At 39.2% G+C, this 18,489-nt stretch overlaps 1 protein-coding gene across 3 annotated transcripts in view; it reads left to right on the top strand.

The window, feature by feature from the left end:
* Window positions 1-17,840, top strand: part of CEP250 (centrosomal protein 250) — a 42,189-nt gene extending 24,349 nt beyond the window's left edge. For 2 of the 3 annotated variants that reach the window (XM_044447596.1, XM_044447595.1), the window contains exons 20-33: window positions 94-228; window positions 1,998-2,141; window positions 2,646-3,451; window positions 4,118-4,277; window positions 5,110-5,467; window positions 6,950-7,077; window positions 8,458-8,578; window positions 9,905-10,059; window positions 11,238-13,673; window positions 13,998-14,126; window positions 14,420-14,569; window positions 15,128-15,229; window positions 15,838-15,885; window positions 16,866-17,840. In XM_044447596.1, the coding sequence (XP_044303531.1) occupies window positions 94-228; window positions 1,998-2,141; window positions 2,646-3,451; window positions 4,118-4,277; window positions 5,110-5,467; window positions 6,950-7,077; window positions 8,458-8,578; window positions 9,905-10,059; window positions 11,238-13,673; window positions 13,998-14,126; window positions 14,420-14,569; window positions 15,128-15,229; window positions 15,838-15,885; window positions 16,866-17,141 (5,148 nt within the window). In that variant the 3' untranslated portion in view covers window positions 17,142-17,840. The remainder of the gene's footprint in view (window positions 1-93; window positions 229-1,997; window positions 2,142-2,645; window positions 3,452-4,117; window positions 4,278-5,109; window positions 5,468-6,949; window positions 7,078-8,457; window positions 8,579-9,904; window positions 10,060-11,237; window positions 13,674-13,997; window positions 14,127-14,419; window positions 14,570-15,127; window positions 15,230-15,837; window positions 15,886-16,865) is intronic. The other variant, XM_044447597.1, reaches the window with a different exon arrangement.
* Window positions 17,841-18,489: the final 649 nt, after the last annotated feature.

The following is an 18,489-nucleotide window of genomic DNA, read 5'->3' as shown; positions in this document are numbered from 1 at the left end:
AAAGTTCTTAAAGTTCCATGCATTTGATGCAATTCAGGGTTCATTTCTGTTAGGAGGCTGACATTCTCTTCTTCCTAATTTTTGTATGTACAGATGATGTTAGAAAAAGAAAGTGAGAGGAAATCCTTACTAGACGAAGTTCTCCAAACAAAGAAGGAATTGGCTAGTACTTGCCAGCAGTTGGAGCATCTCCATTGGGAAGCAAAAAAGCATCAAGAGAAAGAGGAGGTAGGCGTAAAGGGCCAGTAAGAATGTGAGATGTAATCTAGTTCAAAACACTGAAAGTTGATTTTGATAATCCAGTTGTCCCATTGTTGAAGAACAACTTCTCAGGTGTTACAAATAGGTTCAGTAAGCCCCTGCTTTTTTCCAGTGTTGTGATATGTGATAGGATCAAAAATAGGAAATGGGTCCTACTGCTAACCCAGAACTACTAGTAGAAAATCATAAAAGAGTATTTCATTAGCACTGATCAAATTTCAGCTTACATTTGATAGTGAAGTCTACAGTCCTGTATACACTCCCACTGAACTCATTTAGACTCTCAGTACAATCCCATATGTGTCTCAGACTTCTATGAAATTTTAATATAAAAGTTTGTCAAGATGGTTTTAGTAAAATAATAAGGGGAACTTCCTGTAACTGGTCTCTGTTCTGCCTCCAATTGAGCAGCAACAACTCAGGCTTTTTTTTCCTGCAAGTGTCTCATAGCCAGTGTTCTTTCTAAAAGATATATAAACTGTTTGCAGGAATTAACATCACACTGGTTCATTGCCTATAGCAGAGTCTGTTTCAAATTATACATTCATTTATCCGTATGCACTCACGCAAACATTAACGCTGCATTTGTTTGAAATAGAATGCAGAGAAAAATGTGAAAGACTTACTATAATATTTAAAGATAGATATAGATCTATGCGGTTAAACGTGAAAAGACTGTTGCTGGATCTGACCAAAAGATAGTCCAGCATTCTATTTCCAAACAACTTATAGGAAGCTGACAGGATATAAGCACAGTAGCACATGTTCTCTAACAGCTGGTATTCTTTTGGAGCAAGTTTTCCATTTCCTGAAGGAAGTCTTATCTGATCGCTTTCTTAACACACTCATTAATCATGCTGGTGACCTCTTGGACTTTGTGCAACTTTTCCTGAACTGTGATACAAAATCTAGTTGAATTTCTGTTAGTGAGGGTCTCAGTAACCCCCAAGCATTCTAGAGAAATTTGGCATCTAGTCTTTTCAACTTAATTTTCATGAGCACCTAATTTTAAGGAAGTTTTCCCTTTTGAAGTCAGAAGTCATTGTGTTGGATTGACACAACAAGTTTCCACTTGCACATAAAGTAACACTTTGGACAGTGTTCAACAACACACTCATCTTGCCTTGAATTCTGAGTTTTCCAACATTCAGTTCAGGATTGCATACCTCCAGGATTGCCAGGTAGGTTAAATGACCAACTGTTCTAAGAAATGGATGTTACTACAACATTTTTTTCCATCAAATGCCTCCCTGATTTCATTTTTCATCTCAAGATCACCCTGAGCATTTTGGTCATGGAGTGATAGAATGTGCCCTTTACTAAATTATTTTGAAGGTCTGATACTGTCACGCATAGTGATTCTGCAGAGGAATCTGCCCCCCCCCCCCCCTTTTGAGGTTTCTAATTTCCTTCAGTGCTATGGTCTTTGATGTAGAAAGTAGCAGGGTCCACAATATGTTCTTTCTTGTCCTTCTTTAGAGAATCCAGCAATAACTGTATCCCATGGTTCTCTCCCTTCCACCATTATTCCCACCATATCTCTAGTTTTTGGATGAATGGATGGATTGATAGGCTTCAAGCTACCTTGTGTGTATCTAATACAAGAATAATGTAAGGCAAAACCATTCCACATAGCAACAATATTTTAATTTAGAAATAGGGCTATGTACTGAAAGTACAGCAGAAAGGTATCTGAAGCCTACCAAATTTACTACTATCATTTCCCTTTTCTGCAGGGTACTCTACAAGGTCTGGAAGCTGAACTGAGAGATGCCCAGAGTACAATGGAAACACTGGAAAAGAAATACAAGGCGGAAATAAAATCTCTCAAAGAAGAAATCAACTTCCTTGTTCAACAGCAACGTACTTTGCAAAGTCAGGTGATTTTACTTAAAATCATCATGCCAGTAATGAAACTATCTTCTGGCCTTTTGCGTACTGCCAGACATGTGGCTTTTTACAAACTGCCTGATCAAGCAGTAATAGGAATGCATTTGTGAGCTAAAACTGCAATGGGAACTTTCCCCAAACCATTGTGGAAAAATGTTCAGCGTATTAGGAAACCAAAAGGCTATTATATGAAGAGTTTTGGAAAAAGTTTTTTACGCAATCTTTTAAGGAAAGCCAGATGTTTGGTGCTGAATAACAAGACACTGGATGCTAGAAAATATCTTCCCTTTAACCAAGCTTATTTTCCTCCATTGTACTCAAATAGGTCAGTATATCACGCTGATGCAGTTTCTGGTGTTACCAGGCAAACAACAAGCCTGCAGTATACAATTCAAGCTTGCCTTATATTGTGTTTCTTGTAATGTCTGAATCTGAACAATATCTCCATGAGTATATAACCTTGGTATCTCTGCTGTTCTGTTGCCCATTTTCAGGTACAAGATTTGGAATCCCAGCTACTGATAGCCAAAGATTCTTGCCAGAACACTCAGCAACATTTAAAAGAGGTGCAAGAACAGTCAAAACAGAAGGTGTTAGAAGGAGCACAGCTCCAAAAGATGTTGGAATCAGAAAGGAAACAGCACAAGGATATAGTTCAGCAGAACATTGAGTTGCAGAGCCAGAAAGAAGAGATGGAGCACAAGAATGCTGAACTACAGGGAGAGCTGCAGGGAAAACAGAAAGAAGTGGAAGAAAAGCATGCTGCACTTCAAGCTCTGGAGAAGCAGCAGAGCCAATGGGAAGAGGCAGAGCGTCAGAATTCAGAGCAGCATTCTGCACTCCAAAGGCAGTGGGAAGAGACAAAACAGCAAAATAAACAGTTGCAAAATCAACTAAGGGAGACAGAACTTAAGAATGGAGAGCTGAAGCATCAGAGAGATGAGGCAGAGCGTCAGAATGTGCAATTGAAGGCTGTGCTCCAGAAGCAACAAGAAGAAACCAAACGCGAGAATGCAATGCTTCTAAGCAATTGGAAGGAAGTGCAACAAGGCTATTGTGAGTTGCAGAGCTGGAAGGAAAAAACTGAACATCAGAATGCTGAATTGCAGGCCCTTCTCCACAGCCAGCAAGAGGAGTTAGAAAATCAGAACATGGAGCTGCAAACAAAGCAGAAGGAAATGGAACATCAGAACACAGTTCTGCAGAAGCTGAAGAAAGAGCAGAGCCAGTGGAAGGAGGTGGAATGTCAGAATGCAGAGCTTAAGGAAACACTGCAAGCTTTGGAGCAGGAAAAAACCCAGTGAGCACTACTTCAATAATTTGTGGATGGAGAACTTGCCTCAGTTATTGTGTATTTTTCCCCACTGAGCAATTATATAGTTATCCAAAATTTCCAAAACGTGTACTTGTGGAAACTTTTACTTGGAGAAGGCTACTGAATCCAGATAACTTGATTTGGAATTTTATAGCTATACTCTTGTCAGATTGTATATATGTATATATTCCTCATTTTTCTGATTGGTCTGCAAAAATCCCTTCAAGGATGCAGCTGCCAGGCAGTGACTGTACCAACTTTTCCCTAACTGTCTTTTGAAGACTTGCTGCATCTCTCAACAAACTTCTAGAATTGGTGACCCAGATTTTTTTGTGCCTCCTTGGTCATCTTTGGTTGTTAAAGCTGTTGAATTGTCTTTCCCATCTAACTATTATGAATTTAGTTGCAAAAGTAATTTCTACTTGAGTGCATGCTTTTAACATCCTGATTGCATGTAATGTTGTCATTGTGATTGCCCCTAGCTTTTCAAGTTAGTATGATGCCCATATGCCATAACCAAGACTTGGAAGCATGTCTTCTAAAACAACTGCAGGCATATGATGTCTACTAGGAAAAGAAACTTCAGGATTTTGTAGTGATATGCCTGATTGCTTCATGGTCCAATGAAAGCTCTGCTTTCTTCTGTTTCAGCCTGGTTGTAGTGTTAGAAGAGAAGGAAGTCCACTTTAAAAACCTGCAGCACAGCAATGCTGCCCACCAACATGAAATTGCCAAACTGAGTACTGGCCTGCAGCAAGCAGAAGAGCTGCTCACTGAGCGCACAAAACAAATGCAGGAGCTCAATAGCCAGGTATTGCACAAAGACTCAACATGGGTTGCAAAGCTTTATTTCTCTTTATTACTGTCTCCATATGCTTTATGTGGCACTTTTATCATGAAATTGTCTTCTGCCTATTTTGTCCTCCCTAATATGGGTCTCTCTTTTTTTGTTTGCACCATGTAAATAAAACTAGTTTTGCATGTATCTCTTGCCTTTTACTGTAAATCAGATGTGCTAAACCCATTTCAGTGCAAGGGTCAAATTCCATTTCACAGAAACTCTTCAGCACTGTATTCCAGTGGTGGGTGGGGTTGAAGGAAAAAGGACCAGGACCAAAATGCCAGATATGCCACCTATGTTATCTTAAATATCTTGCTGCCAGTAACTAAACCGTATCATAGGCATTTGTACTTTTAGAATAGTGAATGTTCTGCAAAAGCCAGGAAACCGCCAATAATTGATAACTGGGGAAAAGGGAGGCCTTCTATAGAAACCTCAGAGGGCCAGATTGAGATCCTTGTGGATCGGACTTGGCTTGTGGGCCTGAGGTTTCACATCCCTGCTGTAGCTCTTTTAATTTTCTGTTGCTATCACTCCAGTGCTTAACCATGTGTAATTCGTGCTTCCTCCTACAGCTCTGTCAGTTCACTAGTTTATTTCTAAAACCAGTAAAACTTACATGGTACAATAGACTGGACCCATTTATGTTCATAATAGACTATGATACCCAATCCTTTTAACAAACCCATTAATTAATTTTTCTACAAAATTATATCCTACTTGTCTCTTCCTTTTCTTGCTTGGTACTTACAGTTTCCTGCATATTCCTGTGTGCTTGCAAGCTATGTTGCTCTCCCTGCAGATGCAGTCACTCAAGCAGTTGATGGCAGAGAAAGAGGCAGCCTTCAGAGATCACGAGATGCAGCTCACCCAAGACCTGGAAGAATCCCATGCTAATGAGCAGAGTTTGAAGGACTCTATGCAGAGAATGGAGGCTGAAGTGTCTCGGTTGCGCCTGAGCCTATGCAACACAGAGAGTCGGGCAGATGCATTGGCCTCTGAGTGTCAGCGCACTCGCTCAGCCCGTTGGGAAGCACAATCCCAGCTTACCAAGCTATGCTCAGTTCTACAGAACATGCTCTGTAACAGAACTGAAGCAAAGTTGGAACACAGGGGGCAGGGAGACACAAACATGTGGAGTTCATTTCCCCTTAGTAAAGGTGAGTCTGACAAACAAGTAAACTTACATAATGCCCTTTAGAGTTAGATTGTTGATTATGTGTAAGAGCCAAAATCCTGCAGTAGGAGAACTAGTTTTTTGCTTCTTGCTAATCTGTTGAAGTGGCTTATAGCCTTTTACCTGAATCCAACTTCTTATGGATGAAGGAATAGTAAGATTTCCTAAAGTTAACATGGTGGAAGCCACCTTGCTCCATTCTGTAGCCTTATTCACATGAAGAGTGTCAGCCACTCCAACTGTTGGATGCCCCTATCACACCAGAAAATGGAACTTTGGAGCACTTTCTGGAAAGATTTCTTCTGTTTTGGAGTGGCAGGGGCATTCAAGTCACACTCCATTTGGACAGGTGGCTGAATTCTATATGGCTGCACTAAGCTCAAGCTTTTCTCAACCTATCACTCTAGGTTGTGTCTGCTTCTTGTGGGAACAGGGAGGTTACTCTGCTTTCCCTCTTGTTCCTATCTCTCACCATAGCTAACAGTTCCCCTAGTTAGTCTAAGGAACTATGCCTAGGAAACTAAGCCTAGGAAAAGTTCTAGGTCAGCAATTCTTGCTTTATGTCACCTATTACCAACAGTTATCTTGTTATAAGAAGGGACACATTTTATGTAGAAGGAGGACCAGCTTAGACCTTTTGTGAAATCCTTTGATAGGTTTCTGAGCCCTGTTGTGAAGAACAATTAAATACATAGTGATGTTGGTTTTTGAACTGCTTCTTAGATTGAAACCCTACCAGTTTTCCTGCCAGTTAATACATTTTTATTTCCCTATGCATTTAAACTTGGTTTTATTGCTTTGTCTTAGTTTAATTGTTTGTATGGTGGATATCATGTTGTTATTATTATATTGTATTTTAATTAACGTATGCCACCCTGAAAGACAAACTTGAGGTGGCAAAATTGGTGAAAGATTTACAATTGTAGCAGGGATAGAATGGGGGCACAGTAATTTATTTATGGAATATTGCTTAAAATAAATCTTAGGTTTCTATCCAACTTAAGAGTTGTATCCTACCTATTGAAATAAATGGTACATATGTTAAATGAACATGTGAGGGAATCTGTTGGAAACAATTGATAATAGTAGTCCTAGTTCTAGCTACAAAGTTTTGCTGTTGGAAACTATCACTCTGTGTGGAAGTGCTGACATCTTGTGGATTGTGTGACAAATGCAGTGGATACCTGTAGGGAACTGCTACTGCAGTGTTTCTTTGCTTTCTTGATCTTGGACCATCTAGTACAGATCGTATGTGACATTACACTGTGCTTTGCTACATTTCCCTACCCTCACCTCCGTCAGATGTTACAAGAAAAACAGAGCAAAACAACATGAAGCAGTAGCAGCTATATATCTCTCAGACCAACTAGTAAGACCTTCAGTGAAAGCTTCTAGATTTTCTTGTTCTTTTCCTGTCAATGACCTTTTGGCTAGATGCTGTTACAGAAGAGGCTTATTTCTCCAGAACAGGATAATAAGACGGGACTTGCTATACCTCAGCTTAAGGACTTTTCCTCAGAGCTTACAGTGGAGAGAATAGCAGAAGCTATTCAGGACCTGCGGCAGAATCTGTGGCAGGCTCACTTACAACGGGTAACTCTTTCCCTTGTTTGATCAGCATGTTACTTTTCGCATTGTTCCCATCTCTACATGTTTAAAAAGAAAGCCCTCAAGGTTTTAAAACACACAGAAGGATTTCATCAGGCACACATGGTCAAAATAAAGACAATCAGGAAGGTCAACCACTCCATAATACTTCATAATTATAGGTGTAGGTAAGCTGGGTCCCCCCTGATATTTTGGCTTCTACCAGTCCTTTCTAACATAGCCAGTGCTGAGGGATGTCTGGAGTTATAGGCCTAAACATTGAAGGGCCATAAGTTGCTAACCCTTGATAAAGTACTTATTGTATTTCTTATTAAAAAAATAACTACCTGAGTTGTATCCTACCTATTGAAATAAATGGTACATATGTTAAATGAACATGTGAGGGAATCTGTTGGAAACAATTGATAATAGTAGTCCTAGTTCTAGCTACAAAGTTTTGCACTGAATTTTATCTCTATATAGTTTGTTCATCAAATAAATCTCCTGCTTAGGAATCTAATAAGAAATTCCTTCTCAATTATACTAATTGTTCCATATGGCCAATTAGAACAAAGATAGAGATATTCCTTAAAAGACAATTATTAGTTGTATCTATATATCTTGACATTTTTTTTTCACTATTGTTGCTAAAGGTGCTTGGGTTGAGCAATACCTGATTCAGCTAACATCTGTCTTTGATAACTTTTCTCAACTACTTAGTAGTTGGATTTGTAAGACTTCAAGCTGCATTTTCATTTTGCATTGACTGAACTTGTCTGATGAAACTCCATATGCGATACTCTCTGCCTGTTTCTCTCTCTCTCCTTCATCACCTTTAAAATTTCTAGAGGAAAATGTTTGCCTAGCTTGTTGGAGTTCAACTTTCAATCCATGAGTCTATCAGCATTCTACCCTAGTGTTTTAGTAGCTATGCCATTTCCTGGTGAGGGAAGATTATTTTTGCTTTATAGGCATTTTGACCTCTCACATCCTATTGCGACTTTTGTATTATGGCTGGTAGGGCCTGCAGTTAGAACACAGAAAGGGTGGATGAGCAATGGGATCTTTAGCCCTTTTCCTGTCTGGCAGTTTTCCTCTCAACCTGTCTTCCTCAAAGAACAAAAGGGCAATTTTTGAGAAGAAAAAACTACTGGCATGAAAAAGGTCAATCACCCACTTCACCTACCCATCTTTACTGCCTCCACTGAGCACAGCAACCTCCAGCAGTTAGTTTCTATTAAAAAAACAAACATCATGCTGGAGATCCTTACACAGAAAACTCTGTGCATAGTTTGTGGAAAATGGATTTTTTGTTTCATTGTCCCAAGAAGTTGCTGGTCCTTCCTCCCTCTATTGGCACCTATGAGACCATTGTTTTATTCACAGGATGAGATGAAGAAGAATTTTGAGAAACTGAAGCATGAACTCTCTGAAAAGGAAGCAGAAAGAGACCGTCTCAGTGCCAAAGCCCAAGAACTGCAAAAGTGGCTGAACCAAATCCAGGAAGGTACATATGGGATATCATGAATCTTGTTCTGCCAGGCTTAATGGGGGGTCTGAGACAAAATATTAAGAAAATATTGGATATAAGGTGGAACAAAGCAAGTACACTGCAAAGGCAGAAGGCTGATTCATTAAAAGTGAAGAACTGTGATTATTTTTTTTAAAGAGAAAACTAGTTCCAAAAGGTAGTTTCAATTGCAGGAACCAGTTGCTCATGTTGGATAAGTTTTTTTTCTAAACCTTCTCCTAAGTGTTCTTGTTTCTTGTTTCAGTATAGACGATCCCAGAGTTCAAAATATGTTAGCAGTGAGATTTTTTTAAAATTTAGACTAATAACAGTGTAAGCTCCTGCTTGTTTTGACAGAAAAAAGTTCTACTGTAGAACTTTCTGTCTAATCATGCATAGGATTGTGCCCCAAATAAATCACCTGGCAAAATCTGTATTTGTTTTCATATTATTATCATCATTACATTTATATCCCACTTTTTTCCTTCTTGGAAGGTTTCAAGGTGGCTTACATAATCTTCCTGAACTCCATTTTATGTTTACAAGCACTCTGTGAAATAGGTTAAATGAGAGTAAGTGACTGGCCCAAAGCCACCCAGTGAGTTTCATGGCCAAGTAAGGACTAGAACTCAGATTTCCTGAGTCCTCCAACACACTAACCTTTACGCCGCACTGGTTCTGTATTGATGGTATCCATTAGGTATGTGTGCTATAATATAAGAAGGAAAATACATCCAGGAAGGTAAGTAGGTGCAGGAGCATGGAGACAGTGGACTAGATCCCAACAGAAAATTAGGGACAAGAGGTAGACTGGCATAGGAAGAGATGCAAAGATTAAAAACATGAACCAAGTCTTAGCAAATAGAAGGAAACCATATGGAAGATCTCAAGGAATATGGTACTTGATAAAGATTAAGCAGAACATTTTCTAGGAAAAAAGGCATTAGAGCAGGCACAGGCAGAAGGTGTAAGTATGGCCATTGTAGCTGCTCAGGAAGCTGTCACTAGTAATCCTGAAAGCTTGAACCTTAGTAATCCTGAAAATGAGATCTTTTTCTATAATGTAGCACATACACCATAGAAGAAGCCAGAAGCTTACTGTTCCTAAAGATTCATGGGTATGATATGCAATTACAGATTACTTATTTGAGATGGGAACTGTGATTCATTAACTCTTATATATTGCTTTAGCTGCATTTTTGAATGACAGTATTCAGGCGAAACCATAGTTGAAGGTGCTTAACCTAGTACAAGAAGAAAATTTACTGGCCAATATAGATGATATTTTTATAATTTTTTTCCTTCATATCTTCTGTATTTCAGAAAAGAATGTAGCAGAAGGTAAACGAGGCTCCTTAGAGTTTGCATTGAAGGCAGAAATCATTGCCTTCAAAGAAGAAAATGTGACTTTGCGTGGGAAGGTGACCACTTTGGAGAAGACCCTTGAGAGTACAGAAAAACAAAGAAAGGATATATTGGTGAGGCTAGCAGGTGGCTTGCAGAATTCTAACAAGAATTGGACTGGCTGTTGAGAATATCTGATGGGAAACACTACTATTCAGGTTGTTATGTGGCATCTGATTAGGGATTGTATTTCTTTTTACTTTTTTATTTACCCATTCTTTAGTCCATTGTTCTAATGGCAAAAAATTAAGCCAGGTTAATTTTACTTTCCCTAATGCCACCTTTATCCCTTCCACATTATTCATTTTCTCTAACCAGACCAAAAAAAAGTGTGTGTTAGGTCCATACAGCAGGAATGCCATTATTCATACTTTGCATGTTCTTTCTTGCAACAGTATCTTTTGCTTACCTTGAATGTAGTGCCTTTCTTTTACCGAGCATTTCATGCTTCCAGTTTGCTTATTTAACTGTGGATACAGACTAGATTTTGATAAGTGATTATTGTGTGGCAAATACTAATGAAGTGAACCTAGAGGACATTATTGGCCAACACAGTTAAATTTAACAAATTATTGCCATGCCAGAGACTTCTATTATTTAGATTCTCATTTATAATTGGATTTTAAGTAGTAACAAAATGGATTTGCATGCTTCATTTACTTCTCTGTTCTGGTTCAAATATTCTCTTCATCTAGAATAAATATTGATTCCCCTCTAGTGAGCATTTTAGAAGTTACGACCAGATAAGTTGCCTGTGTTTAATTTTTAAAGCCTGACTAATTTTAAAACCAAATATAATCACTAATACAGATAAGTGAAAGGAGGTCAGGATCAGTTAAAATAAATATTAAAAAGCTATGTTTTCACCTGGCACTGAAATGAAAATCTTTCTTTCTTTCTTTCTTTCTTTCTTTCTTTCTTTCTTTCTTTCTTTCTAGGCCGCCCCATTCGCCGAAGCCATGGGGCGGCTTACAAAAAGCCTTGGGGCGGCTTACAAAATAGTGATGGCGCCAGGTGAATTTACCTTGGAAGTTGATTCCAGAGGTGGGGAGCAGCCACTTTATGCAAAGCTTATACTTGAAATAATGCTGTTTCCTAGTTAACATATAAAATAGTTAATGAAGAAATAGTAGATATGGTTTGGGGAACATCAAGCACTGATTAAAAATCAATCATAGTCCATTTCTGCATGCTGTAATAACCTCAGCAACTATTGAGACTATTTTTTTGAGTAATTATTGTTGTATTTCAGAATGAACGAGATGCACTACAAATGGCTAGGGAAAAGATGGCATGGGAGCTGGATCTTTTTCGGGAATCTGTCAGAACTTCTGAGATTCGAGCAAATGCCATGGAAAAGATGAATCAATCCCTGGAACAAGAGCTTCAGACAACTCTATCAACACTCAGAAGTAAACATGAGGAAGTAGAGACTTTGCAGCAAGAAACAAGTGTAGGAAAAACTTTGCAAGAAGACCTGAATTGTCTGACTGCTATGCTAGAAAAAAGAGAGGAAGAAATAAAATCCCAACTACAGCAGATTCAGGATCTAGAGATGCACAGAGAATTACAGAATGCAGCTGTAGAACACCTCACTAAAGATCTAGAAAATCAAGGTCTAGAAACAGAATCTCAAAAAAGACAAATAGAAGAGTTGAGAAAGGAGAATGAAGTGAAGGAGGTTGCTGTAGAGAGACTAAATCAAGATCTAGAAGAGATGCTCCAAAATATGAACTCTCAAGAAGAAAAGATCCAAAAACTAGAGGAGCTGACACAAAACCAGAGAACTGTCATGGAAAAACTGACTTTGAATCTGGAAGAAAAAGTCAAGGAAATTAAAATCAAGGAGGAAAGAATCAAAATACTAGAAGAGAATGAGTCATTACAAATTGGGGCTTTGCTGAAAGATCTTGGTGATTTAAAAGTACAGCTGGATGAAAAAGATTGGGAACTTGCATCTCTAAAGCAGCTACTCCAGGAACGGGAAGAACAGGGGGTAAAATGTGAAAAGGCTCTTCACGGAAGCCTAGAACACATGAATACCATTCTGCAGGACAAAGAAAAGGAGGTGGAATCCTACAGGGAACAGATCACAAGTTTTCAGCAGGATGAGGCTCAAAGGGAGAATCATCTCCATGAACTTCATGAGAAGCTAAGACAGATGGCAGTCACCCTGACTCAGCGAGATCAAGAGCTTGAGTCCCAAAAGCAGCAAGTAAGAGAAATAGAAGGAGAAATGAAAACAGAAGTAAAGGCTCTCCATGAACTTATAGCAATCACTCAGCAGTCCCTGGAGGAAAAGAATAAAGAGCTAGAATTTCAAAACAAATGTGAAGAGGAGGTGGAGAGGCAGATAAGAGTTCTACTTGGAGATGTTCAATGTTACACGGAAGTTATGAAGGAAAGAGATGGTCATGCAGAGCTTCAGAAAGAACAAATAAGCCCACTCAAAGAACATGTGCTAAAAGAAACAATTATTGATGTGTTGGAGCAGCTCAGAGTGATGTTAAGGGGAAGAGAGAAAGAAATTGAGTCCCTAGAAAGGCAGAAAGAAGAAAATGAAGAAGAGAAAAAAAAGCTGGTGAGAGAAATGCAAACAAATCTTCAAGAAGCAAAACAAGCTTTGCAAAATAAAGAGAGGCAACTTGAATCCTTAAAGAAAGAAAATTGCCAGCTTCAGCAACAAGAGGAAAAAGCAGTGGTGGAGACAAAATCTATCTTGGAGAAACTGGAGTTCACCAGAGCTTCCCTTCAAGACAAAGATAAAGAGATTGAATCATTACGAGAACAAATCAAGGAACTCTCAAGAGAGAAGGAAGAGGAACTGAGTAGGGTTGCAAGCCTACAACAAGATCTACATAGGATCAATGAGTTAATGACAGAGAAGGAAGAGGAGCTTCACAAGCAGGCAAAGCAAATGTGCACATACCAGGCTAAAGTAGAAGCAACACTGGCAGAATCACAGGCATGGCAGAATCGAGCAAATCAGTTGGAGGGTGTACTTAAAAAGAAAAAACAAGAGAGTGAGAACAAAGATGAGCAGATAAAACAGGATGAAACACCTCCCAGAGAAAGAGAGGAATTTCTAGAAGGGTCAAAAGAAAGGGGAAACCAGATGAAATTTGAATATGAAAGGCAACAAAAGCAAATGGAAAATGAGATTAAAGTTCTTCAGGAGAACATACAACATCTCCAGCATGTGCTGAAGAAAAAAGATGAGGAGGCTGAATGGCAGGGAGGGAAAATTGAGCAGCTGCAAGAGACAGTCCGAGGCAACGAGAAAGAACTACTAACTTGTAGTGAAAAGCTAAAGGAAGTAATCACAGCTCTGAGACTGCAAAATAGTGAAGAAGGCAACTTACAGAGTTATATACAAACACTTCTTGCATGGAAGGAAGAAAAAATAGTTAAAAGCATGTCTCTTCAGGAAAAAGACCAGAAGCTGGAATGGCAAAAGGAAAAAATTCAACATTTGGAAGATGAGAACAGAGTAAAGAGACAGGAATTGGATCTTGTGACAACTGTTTTGAAACAAACAGAGAGTGGAGAGATAGAATGGAGAGAGAGAGCCCAGAAGCTGAGTCTGTCTCTAGCCCAGAGTGAAGCGGCCCTGAGAGTTCTGAGGGAGGAAATGGTGATTGTACAGAACATGGTTTCAGAAAGAGACAGGGACAGGCTCCATCTACAGGTAAGCATTTTAGTGTTTCTGTTTTTAAAAGCCTGTAAGTTGTGTGATGTGACAAAGTTTGTTAGCATAGTGTAAGATTCCATTATGTCATGGTAAGATTATACTTGGCCTATTGTTAACTTCAGAAATATCTCACTGATAGTGAGAATCAGGCTTAGAATAGAAATTAATTGGACCCTAGCATAAGTATAATAAAGATGAAGCAGGAAGAGAAAAGCCAGGGGCACAGGGAGCTTTACATGCTTCATACGTGCTTTCTGTTTGCAGAGTTTAAGTGGGCAAACAGTGCACAGTGAGTGAATAGTACTGTTTCATGTTTCACAGGAACAGTTGAATACAGCTTTCAGAGCTCTGGAAGAAGAAAGACATAGCACTGAAGCACTGGTAGGAGAAGTGGATCTGCTGAACAGGGAAAGTGATATGCCAGAAGTAAGTCATCAAGAGGCTGGAGAGGTAAGATGAGAAGGATACTAGAACAGAATGTTGGCAATATATAATGTAGAAAGGGGAGCTTTTGAGTGTCTTTTCAAATGTCTTGTTAAGGGCACCAATTGCATGGTTCTCAAATTTCCAGCAACAATTTTAGTGAAAAGAAGGAAGCTTCTTCACGAAATGGAAGGACAGTGCACTACCCATGGAGCAAAATCTTCATTATTTCTGGTGGCAATCTATACTGCTTCCAGTCTCTTGTTTTCTTACTTTTAGTGGTTCCTACTTACCCAGTGCTGTTTTTCTTCATCATTCAGGCTTTACAAAAAGGGAAGTTGACATGGGTGGCTGAAAGGAGATGCTTGTACAGGCGCCTCCAACTTCTGCAGCAAGCTGTTGCCAAGCTGGAGAATGATAAATATGGTCTAGAGCAGCACAATACCCAGCTTAGAGATGCGCTGGAACAGGTGAGTTTCCTTCTAAAGGGAAACTTTCAAAAATAAAATCAGGATTATTTTCTTTCTTTTACTATTCCTTAGTGTAGTCTAATTGTACTATCAGTACTCATTGAGCATCAGTATAAATAATGAACCACTTTGCATGATCAAAACAAGCCACTGTGTCTTAAACAGGCCACAGTAGTTACTTTAAGGCAAGTGCTGAACAGGATGGCTTGTCAGGTCAGCTGAACCACAGCAAACAATCCTCAGATAACCCATGCCTGTTTGATGATGAGAACTGACCCATTGTAACAGTGCCTGCTCCCTGATTCTTCCAGTTCAGACCTGCCTTCCCTTACTTATTTCATGGGCTGGTTGTTTTTCTCACACACTCTCCGTCTTCGAAGATCCAGCACTTTCTAGAACTCTCGTGCCCTAGTCAGCCTAGTCTGTTCTGGTACTTGCAGTGATTGACTTAACTTTCACAGCTGAAAATATTCTTCTACTTCGCTCCTTTTGTCCTGAACAACATTTTTTATCATTTGCCCAGTGGTATACTTTCCCCTGCTCTTCTCTTGACTGCAGGTAGAACGTGAACGGAGGAGATTGAAGAGGAGTCGTGGAAACTTTTCTCTGAATTTTGGAGACTCTGAGTCTGGTCCTCAAAGGAGTTCATCTTTTGCCAAGGTCTGAGTATTGATATATTCTAGAATTATTTAAACACATCCAAAATATTTCTTTTCCTAAATCAGGGATCCTGTAAAGCCCACATAGAGTATCACCAAGGGACTGCATGTGCATACAAAGACACTGACAGTAATAGTAGCTCTAGCAAGAGAAATTCTTTCCTTATCTCTAATTTTTCATTAGAGAAATTTCTCAGAGAGTAGAAAGAAGGGAAGGAATTATTTTCCAGTGTTAACCATGTAAATCCATTTTTGTAGCTAGCACTAGTGCTAGCATGGGAAATCCTTTCACTTACTTCCAACCATTTATCAGGCAGTGTTAACCCAGGAAAGCTGACACAGTCCTGCTGTGATTTTTTTTTTTTGGCAGTGTTGAAGGGTTCCAGTAGGCCATCTGCAACTCTCACTTTTTGCATCTCCTGTTCTACAGATTAGAATGCTGATAGTATTACATTGGTGACGTTCACAAATTGCCATTCTGTGTTGTCCTTTCATAAATGGAGAAAGGTTTAAACTGTACAGACACTTTTCTCTTTGTAAGTAGTGGACTTCTTGAAAGTAAGCAATTTCATCTTGTACTTTTCCCTTTTCTCCCTGTACCTTGTCTAGGAAGAAATCCAGATTCTCCATAAGCAACTGGCAGAATTACAAAAACAAGTGAGTGGTTCACACCGAATCTCTTGGAACTGTCTACTTCTTCTTGTGTCCAAGTGCATCCTCAATGTCTGAGCTCCTATAGAGGTTCACTGACAGTGCAATCCTATGTATGTCTACTGGGAAGTAAAGCTTGTGGAGTTTAATGGGACTTACTCCCATGTAAGAGTGTGTAGGATTGCAGCCTGAGGCATTTTTTCAGCTAATGGCTTCCAGTAAAGTTTGTAAAGGGGAGAATTCAGTGCTTTAACCCCCCCCCCCACCAAAAATTGCCCCTACTATACTTTTAAGTTCATAGTAGATCATGCCACTCTAGTTTTGTCCCTGAAATGTTACTATATGTATACAAAAGATTTAAATACAAAGAAGATAGCAATCCTGTGGCCTCTGAAGAGCATTTCAAGGATTGTAGGATTTCTCTGATTCCATTTCCCAAAGCTGTAAAGGACTGTTACAGACTCAGAAGGGCAATTCCCTTTCCACACTCCCTTGCAGCTACTATAGAATGAACCAAAGTGCTTATTTTCTGAGGTTGTAAAAATGATCTTGGAAGATCTCATCAGCAAGGGGGTGTTCTGGAGATGGGCAAGTCAAGATCTGGAAGATCCTATGGTCAGCAGTACACATCTTCTAGATGGACCCAGAGACCCTTTAGGGGAAAATGAAACAAAATGAGGAAGGAAACATGAAAATTGCCTTTGTCACTCTCCCCACCCCCCAGTGCTGACAGCAGCCCAGCAGGCTGAATACTGGAAGCTTGTGAGTCCAGAGGCTTCCTTAGAAGGGCATAACCCATTGGATTGCACCCTAACTTCTGGTACAAAGACTGAAAAGTGTTAGAAATTATAAATAATAAAACTGGAAGACAGTATACTTTGTCCAAGTCTGAAGGTGTTCTTTCCTAATAACCAGAAGTCTAGAAAATAAGAACTTCAGAGAAGTAAAAATGCACTAGTTCTTAATGACATCTTTTCCCCATCTAGGTTTGTGTTCTACAAAAGCAGCTCTCACTAGAACGGAAGCAGAAACAGGATTATATTGACTGTTATACCAAGACAAACCAGGAACTTTCAGGCTTACGCCAAGAGCTCTCAGATTCTTTAGCTGCTGTGGCTAGGGAACCTGAGGCTACTATTCTAGAATCAGAGACTCGGAAGCTTGATGAAACTTTGAATCACAGTCTGCAATTGACAGCAGGAAGCTGGGATAACCTTTTGTCTGGAAAGCACACAATAAGCTCAACACACAAAAAGGTCTAGTAGAAAGCCTCACGGTAGCATGGAAGAGATGGCAAGAGCCAGCGATGCTGCAGAATTAAGGCCACTATACCTGCAGCTAACAGGAGCTTCTTCAAACACTGTAAATTTTAACTGTATTGAACTGCAATAGTTTTAATGAGTCTTCCCCTTGCCCAATTGAGTCTTGACTTTTACGACTCATCCTGCCAACCTTTATTCTTCAGAGCATTAAGTGCACATTGTTCAGAACTAATGAAGTTCATATGAAAACAGGCTGTGAAATAATGAGAGCAGTATTAGGCTGCATAGTAAATGACTGAAGGTATGTATTATGGAGACTTTGTCACAGAACAAACTCTGAGCCAGGGCATGAAAGCCAAAATAAAAGAGAACTATTTATAATTATTGAGTTTCTGGTGGAGAGAATGTAAGTTCATTATAGAAAACGGGTTCTGAGAGAGACTGAAAATATTTCTAGCCAGTTATTTTGCATAGACTCAGGACAAAACAGGACAGGAGGGAGGGGTCCCAAGCAAAAGAATATTAGTTTCAGTTGAAATCCTTAGTATCTTACTATAAATTTTAATTAAGCTTTGACACTTCATCTTGTTCTAAACTTCTTCCCAGCAGCTTATTGTAAAATATTTCCAAAGTTATTTTTTATAATATTTGTACTAAATTTTCTTAATATTTATAATAAATATATTTGTTTTAACTCTTCTTCATTTTTCCTTTTTGTTCAGATACTCTTCCACATTAACTATATCTCCTTTTCCATTTCAATTTCTGTCTTGTTAGCTCCTGTTTAACTAAGAACTTCTATTTTCTCTGACTCACTAAAAAGATGAGAGTGAACAGGCCTCCAATTGTGAAAATAAAGACCACCCCCCCCAAAACCCCGAGTATATCATACCCCAGGGAGGGAATGGAAGGAAGTATTGAACAGAAACTTTGTATGTCTGTATATTTACATATGTATGCACTGGTTCTCTGCTCAGTAGTCTAACTTCTAAATGAGAGGACACTAAAACCTTAATGCTAGATTAACCCTAGCAATGGCTAATAGTCATGGTGGCTGTATACTGCATCCAGTATCAGAGACTAGGTGCCTCTTAATACCAGTTCCTGGGGAACATGACCATTCCTGCTTCTGGGCTTTTCAAAGTTATTTTGTTGGCTACTGCAGAGACAGAATGCTGGACTGATGATCCAACATGGCTCTTCTTACATACTGGTTTTAAATGGCCAGAGTTTCAATGAGTGTAGGATAATTTTCTTGCATTTTCAAATTTTTCACCTTCTCAGGAGGTACTGCACAATAGTAGAATAAAATAGCACAAATGTTGCCATAACCTCCAATAAGCAGGTA

This window comes from Varanus komodoensis, unplaced genomic scaffold, assembly GCF_004798865.1.
Source record: "Varanus komodoensis strain SLA01 unplaced genomic scaffold, ASM479886v1 scaffold52, whole genome shotgun sequence".
NCBI lineage: Eukaryota > Metazoa > Chordata > Lepidosauria > Squamata > Varanidae > Varanus > Varanus komodoensis.
The sequence above is the reverse complement of the archived record's forward strand: the minus strand, read 5'-3'. Positions and strand labels throughout refer to the sequence as shown.